Source organism: Nicotiana tabacum, chromosome 20 (assembly GCF_000715075.1).
Source record: "Nicotiana tabacum cultivar K326 chromosome 20, ASM71507v2, whole genome shotgun sequence".
NCBI classification, from domain to species: domain Eukaryota; kingdom Viridiplantae; phylum Streptophyta; class Magnoliopsida; order Solanales; family Solanaceae; genus Nicotiana; species Nicotiana tabacum.
This window is the reverse complement of record NC_134099.1, coordinates 34,746,734-34,754,654: the sequence shown is the minus strand read 5'-3', so window position 1 is coordinate 34,754,654 and position 7,921 is coordinate 34,746,734. Positions and strand designations below refer to the sequence as shown.

Below are 7,921 nucleotides of genomic sequence, written 5' to 3'. Positions count from 1 at the left end.
CCTTGACTAAGGGAAAATCTTGCTGCTTTACGTACGCGTGTGGTTTCCCTGATTTACTGCTTAATTGATTTATTACCTTGTTTGTTAAGTTTTAGATTCCTATATAAACCTCCTCTTCTTTTAGGTTCTGAACAATAACAAAAAGGAACTCTAGTTCATCTACACTATTATATTCTCAAAAGTTCTCTACTCTCTTTTGTTCCTTCCAATTCCTATTAATTCAGCCGGTTGTAAGCCAAGGCTGACTATTGGCATTATCTTTACTCTGTATTCTGCATACTCTCCTTAACTGGTATGTTCTGATTCAATTCGCATTCCAAGCTATGTGTTTACTTTGTTCCTGCAGTTTATCAATCTTGATTTCTAGTTTTACGAGCCATTCTACTTAGTATGCAATCAGCATGCCTAGATTACCGTATCACAAAGCATGTTTTAAGCTTATGGTTTCATATTGTTTAGCATGACCAAACCCTGCTTGTTCTAAAATCTTGAATGTTTTCATGAAGTGTTTGTCCGGTACAGTTTTTTCTAATATAATTCTGTTTGTGTCTTAAACCTATGTGTTCTCAACTTAACTTTGCAACTACCATCTATATATTTGATTGCTATCACTAAGGTGTATGCTAGGTGTTCCCCCTACCTCTTTCCTTTGTGTGAGATCTGTTCTGAAGTTGTATGTTCTCTCAACTGCTTTCTGACTATTTTAAATGTCTTCTTAAACTATTTCTATTCTTAACTCTGTTCTGACTTTCATAAAAGTTCTTTCTGCTACTAAGACCTTCTTTCTCTGTCTACCAAACTCTTTCAAAGTGATTATGCACTCCCGCATTACTCCTAGAATGTTAGGTTCTGCCCATCTGGCATATGTACTGCCTTGAGATCCTTGAGATCTCTCTGAACTCTGGCATGTCACAGCTGGCACTTCCACACTACACTTAAATCAGTTATTGTTGAGAAAAGGTCTAGGTGTGAGCATTTTTCGGGATCCTTGAGGTCCTTAGGGAACTTTGACACACCTAGACATGGTATTGTCTATGGAACTTTGGCATTTGAGGCTATCGGAGGCTTGGGGAAGTCATTTGGGCCTGTTTCAGGCTCCTTATAGTTAACTTCTTCTTTTTTTCTTTATTTGTTTATGTAATTTATTCAGCTGGTCTGTAATAATTATTTATAAACAACATTGGGGTGATTAGTGAAAAGGGGTAGGTAGTTATATCTGTTGGATAATTCGGGTAGATACCATGCCTATAGGATTGTGTTAATACACTTGCTATGTTTGCTTTACTTTCACAATATTAGAAATCATGTCTATAGGATCTAAATGGCTTTATAATTAGATATCATGCCTATAGAGTGTAAAGTGATTAAAGTTCAGTTTCTGTTACAACATGTATTTACCTTTGTTTCACTAGAAATCATGCCTACAAGTTCTAACATCAGCTCTTAATAATTAGATATCATGCCTATGGGAATCAAAATCAGAAATCCTACCTATAGAACTTAAAATCAATTTAATTAAACAAATTACTGGTTTAATCAATTGTCCGCTTCTCTAATGAGTTTTCAAACACTGCCTTAATTTACTACTGCTAGAAAACATGTCTATAGTGTCCGCTTAAAACAATTCACTATTTTACTGCACTTCTAACCAATGTAGATATCCTGCTCTTAGGACATCACTGTTCTGCGTTTAGGTAAGCCTATATGGCGATTAAAATTCTGCAACTCTGAAACTGTGCTTTGGTTATTTAAAACTTCCCAGATTTAACAGGTTAAAATCAGTAGGCAAGCTAAATAGGTTTTTGACACTTTGTCCTAATTCACTGTTGTATAATTCCTGCTCACCTAGATACCATGTTCTAGGATCTTCTATTAAATACTTGACTGTTGTTTGAAGACGTGCATTTACTTGGTATATTTGTGGAGGTAACTGTGGGCTTATAACTTGTTCCCTTTAATGCAGTTCTACTTGTTCTTGATTAACGCCTAGACTTTTATCCTTTAAAACCTTAGGAAGGTCTAGAACTGTCCAAAAGTAGAGGTCATAAAATACCTCCAAGGCCACGAGGAAGGGACGGGTAGTGCACGCATAAGACATTTTTAAGGTTATTAGAACGCTTTAGGCTATGACCAAGGGGGGAATTGGGTAGAAAATGATATGATGACTAAGCGCTAATGTCACGTGTAGCCCCTCATTGAGGAGTATTTACCGGACATTGTGCGGGGTGATCCTGTAGGCTAACCAACCTAGGACCCTTTTTCCCAATTCCCGATGTTTAAACTTTACTCTTTTATATGCAACTTGCTCAAATTATTTGTCTTATTATTATTTGAGTCATACAATGTCCAAAACATGCCCTTATTTGCAAGTATGTATTTAACTGTTTATTTGTTAAAGGACTAATTCATAAGTATAAGTTCGGTCGGGACCTACCGTTGTGGACCGAGAAGGGTGCCTAACACCTTCCCCTCAAGGTTATTTCGAGCCCTTATCCTAAATCTCTGGTAATGCAAACTAGTCTAAGAGTTAATCGCTCTACGTGCCCTAACGCGCCATAATCCGTTAGGTGGCGACTCTTCAAATACCCAAATCCCAAAAGGAAATGAGTTATTACCCCCATGAATGTCGGAACCCGGACTTTCTCCGCGGAGGAAAAAAAGGGGTGCGACAATGATCACCTAGCTAGTCCAAACCAGGGGAAGGATGAGTTATTGTCTGATGCAAGCTTTTATCAGAGGCTTATAGACAAGCTACTTTACTTAATCATAACAAGACCAGACATTGCATTCAGTGTACAAACCTTAAGTCAATTCCTTCATCAACCAAAGAAATCACATCTTGAAGCTACCTTAAGAGTGGTCAAGTATGTGAAAAACCAGACTGGACATGGAGTACTTCTGTCAAGTAAAGCTGACAATGGGATCACAGCCTACTGTGATGCTGACTGGTCAGCTTGTCCATATTCTCGCAAATCAGTAACAGGTTTTCTTGTCAAGTTTGGTGATTCACTAATATCTTGGAAGTCCAAGAAACAAAGAACCATATCTAGAAGCTCAACTGAGTTAGAATATAGGAGCCTAGCCTCTACAACTGTAGAGTTAACATGGATTTTGGGGCTATTCAAAGAAGTTGGAATAGAGGTGCAACTTCCAATTGAGGTTCACATTGACAGCAAATTAGCAATGCAAATAGCAGCCAATCCAGAAAGGGGCCGGTAAGAACTAAGTACATTTCCACCAAAGAGCAACCAACAGATTTGCTAACCGTACCAAAGGGCTCAGTAGAGTTCATCACGGATATCTTTGTTCCAAGGTAGGGATGCTTAATGTGTTTGCACCACCTAGCTTGAGGGGGGGAGTGTTGAGAGTAACAAAACTTAAAGTAAGAGTTGTACTTTGTATTATTTATGAGTTGGTTAGTCTGTTAAGTTAGTAGTTAGTGGAAAGGTTAATTAGTTGGTGACGACTAAGCATAGATAGTGTATATATTAATCGCGTGTACTTTATTTTCTTTTTTGAGCTTCAATGAAACAGTTCCACAACAGAGTCTTCTTCTTCTCATCTCGCTCTATCTTTGCAAGTCATCTTCTTCGTCTTTCTCAATTCTTCATGGAGGAATTTTACAATTTTCGTTGTAGCAATATAAGTAAGGTGCTTAAATTCTTTAAGGGACAGTGATTATGCAATCAATGTCGATTTTTATTGTTCTGCTAACATAATCTGCTGCTGTTGAACAATAATTACGAAAAAACTTATATATTCATTGGATGGATTAAAAAATGAAGGAACAAAACAAAAGATTACTCCATACACCCGATAATGCACAAGCACAATAGGGCTTGTTAATAATGCTTCAAACTTTCAATATACACAAACAAAATAAAAGTAAAAAGGAAAAATCAAGAAAAAGGAATAATAAAGACTAATTGATATACCAATCAATGAAACAATAGTAACATAACTGATCCGATAAAAAAAATTATTAGTACTAATGTTTTTGAGTAGGCTTATGACACTTGTCTTTGATCCACTGAAAACCAGCAGTGGCACCTGATTTTACCTTCTTGACCCCTGTTGAAGCTACAGATTTAGTTTTCCCAAAGGTGTCGCCAACTTTACTGGAAATCTTGGAAGTAGCATTATTTCCACTTTTCTTGTCATTAAAACTCTTGTATTCATAACTTGCTGGGGCTGGATCCCATTGATCTGCCCATGATGTCTCCTGCGAATTGTACGCTGTGTAGTTGTTGTTTCCTGCCATGATTGAATTAATCCTCAATTACACCAAAGATTTTAGGGCTTGGTTGAATCCTATGATGTTTGGGAATTGATGAGAAAGAAGATGTTAGTTTGGCCCTATTTATAAAGGAAAATGTAAATGCCGATGGCGGGCGCGTTATCAACTTTTTGACAAAACGTGTGTCTGTGGGTATTAAAAAAGTCTCGACTTTGAATACTTTAGAGCTGTCGTGGGAATATATTAACGAAGCTTCTTTGAATGGGAATAAAAAAAATTGCAGAGAATTTTCAGTGCATGACGTGTTTTGTTTGTTAGCAGATTTTTCACTTAGCTTTTGGATTCTTCATGTTTTGGTTTAGCTTTTAATTTTATTATTATTATTTCTTTAATTTGTTAGAACAGCTGAACAGATACGGTGTTAAATTATAGATCAAGTGGAATAATTTTGACCGAAGACTGATTTGTCTATGCGTGTTCTTATTCAAAATATGAATAATTAGACTGTAATTCAACGAGATTTGAGATTACTGAATAATAGACTTCCTTTGTCATCAATGATGTTTCAGTTTAATTCACAGAGATCGTGAATGATCTAGTACATTCTAGATGAGTGCTGAAGCAACAAAGTTTAAAAGAATTAGTATATTGTGTTTGTGGGGAATATTTTTTTAAAAAAAAAAGGAACTTTCCAAGAGAAGAAAAGAGAATACGTGTCCATACGTTGAAGTCGGTTAACGAATCTTCCTCATATACTTCTTGTTATTGTGTGTACACTTTGTAGCCGTCTTTACATTTTTAGGTTAGGCTTAGTGCATATAGGTTAGGTTACTAACATAATATTTATTGGTCGAATACATCACAAATAGGAGTGACAAACGGGCAGGTCGAGTCGGATATGATTCGGGTTGAAAATGGGTTATGAAAAAATGGATCAATTATCCGATCTCATCCATATTTAATACGGATAAAAAATGGATTAACCCATGACTTCTTGTATATGATCACTTTTGAGAGAATTCTTAGTCTCCCTAACTTGAGGAACCCCCAATTTGAGGCTTTACAAATGTAAAAGTTGGACTTATTGGTTACTCATTGGTTATCCATTTTCTAAATGAATAATATGGTGTTTATCCATATTTGACCCGTTTTTAAAAAGTTCATTATCCAACCCATTTTTTAGTGGATAATATGGGTGGTTAACTATTTTCTTTGAACTATTTTGTCACCCCTAATCACAAAAAAAGGTGATTTAGGTGGAAACCATGAGATTACATTCCACCTAGGGAAGAGATTATATTGAGATAGGTTAGAGTGATAGCTGGTGACAATTGTGAAGTTGAAAGCTTACGGGGTGATAAACTTAGTTAGCTAACAGCTATGTAGTGTAGGAAAGTTAGTTATTAGTTAGTGATTTAGATGTTAATTATAAATACACCGACGTGTACAATGTGTTAGCTGAATTATAGCCCGTTTGGCCAAACTGCAAAAATTAGCTTATTTTGAGAAGTGATTTATTTTAAAAGTGCTTTTCTCAAAAGTACTTTTGGTGAGAAGTAGTTTGTGCTTTTGGCTAATTAGTTTGAAAAACACTTCTGAGCAGCAATTACTTTTTGGCTAAGCTTTAAAAAACTACTTCTAAGTGTATTTTTCTCAAAAGTGTTTCTCAAAAAAGTACTTTTCGTGAGAAGCTACTTTTTTCTGCTTCTCCAAAACTACTTCTGCTTCTCCCCAAAAGCACTATTTTTCCTTTCAAAAGCTTGGCCAAACACCTCAATTTTTGGCCAAAAGTACTTTTGGCAAAAAAAAAAAAGCACTTCTGGCCAAAAAGAAGCTTGGCCAAACAGGCTATTAGACATTATAGTCATTTACATTCTCTGCAATTGAGATTCAATTTCTTCCAAAATCATCATCTTCTTCTTCTTCCTTCGATTCGATCTAAGCTTCAATTCTCCACCCTTTAATGGTGGAATTTATCAATAACGATCTTAAATACTAGTACTAAATAGGTTCTAATTTAATATTTATATATATTTAGTGAGTTTCATTATATAAATATAGATTTTAGGACAAATTTACTTTTTTAATATTAGGATGGTGAGTAAAAAAAAATTAAAAAATTAAGATTAATAATAATATTAAATTCTTGATGAAACTCTTGATCACTTAAGGTTAACAATAATATTCTAAGTATTAACTTGAGCAAGCAATATGAAGTTAAAAGTAAAGGCAGTAGTAAAAAAAAAATAACTTTCATCAATAAGTGAGGCAAATCATTTTAACCCTTTTGATAACTAAATACTAGAAATATTCTGTCTCGTAGAAAATATTTTCCTAGAAATGACTTCTGTCACACCAAATACTAAGTCGAATATCTCATAACAATATTTCATATTCATCTTTTGAAAAGCTTATCTGATTTTCGGATTCAATACTTTCTCATGTATGTACACAAGATACAAAGTTGTATCAAGGAGTAGAAAAGGGACTATAGACATGCCTTATAAGAAAAATACTTAATATTGATGGATTATTATATGCAGCGGAAGCAATCCCAGTATCAAAATTACATGTAATTTAGACAACTAGCATAAACGGGATTTCACGGGTTACCTCTTGAAGCGTGAACATATCTCTTCTACCACGTGAGCCTTCAGTTCCATAACTTCTCAATGGAATCTTCATCACCCGCACAATCGTGATCCTCGAACGTTCCACGGTCTTCTACTGTGTTACCAAAATAATACCCGAAAATAGCAATTTTGTGTGGGCGAAATTTCTAGGAAAACTTGGCTGAAAATTTCAGCCACCATCTACTCATACCTCTAGGTGGAAAACCTTATGTATTTATAGCACAAGTTTTAAGGGTTAAGACCCTTTTCCAAAACCTGTTGGGTTTTCTTTTCCACCAGAAAAATGATTCCTTTATTTCCTATTATTTAGGCACAGTAGGGACCACAGAATTTAATTAACAAGGCTTCAATTATGGAATTAATTTTTAATTTTCGAAATTAATATCTACCATAATTAATTACGAATTATTCCACTAAAAATCCGTAATTGCACTCCTTATCCAATTTTGAAATTCATCCATTAAATCTTATTTAACTTCCCATATTAAGATTCAGATACTAATCAAGTAAATTAAATTACTGACGATTTAATTTATTGATTATTTCCTTTAGACTTTCGCTTAACTTATTTCATGTGTCGGATACAAAATCCACCGGCCGGGTTTACACATGCAAACTTATAAGCTTTCATAAAGGTATATCATCAATCTCTAAACTGAGACATGGATTCCATCAACTAACTATTACTTCGCCAATGTATATTATTATTATCCAATTTACCAGGCATATTGACCCACGAAAGAATCTCGCCTTTTAATAAATCAAAACAATAATAATACACACAGCTAATAATAATTATATCAAGATTAAGAGTATAAGTACATTTAATGGCTAGAGAGTTTATTTTATTAAGTCAGTATAAAATACTTATCTCTACCTGGTCCGTTCAATACATACAAAATGTACTAGCACAAGAAGTTGGAATTAAACCATTCCCATAATCAAGATTAATTATATTTAATCTTGTGCTACAATCATTCCTGATGGTTTGTCTAATTCCACCATTAGATTGTGAACTCAAACTTTATACTTATAAGAACCGATGATTTAA

At 34.6% G+C, this 7,921-nt stretch overlaps 1 protein-coding gene across 1 annotated transcript; it reads left to right on the top strand.

Annotated features, from left to right (window-relative positions):
• Window positions 1-2,619: 2,619 nt before the first annotated feature.
• LOC142174334 (secreted RxLR effector protein 161-like) lies at window positions 2,620-3,219 on the top strand. The gene has a single exon (XM_075240112.1). The coding sequence runs from the start codon at window positions 2,620-2,622 to the stop codon at window positions 3,217-3,219; it is 600 nt and encodes a 199-aa protein (XP_075096213.1).
• Window positions 3,220-7,921: the final 4,702 nt, after the last annotated feature.

Bases quoted from the DNA above. Each gene is read 5' to 3' on its own strand.
- LOC142174334 (XM_075240112.1), top strand. From the start codon at position 2,620: ATGAATGTCGGAACCCGGACTTTCTCCGCGGAGGAAAAAAAGGGGTGC.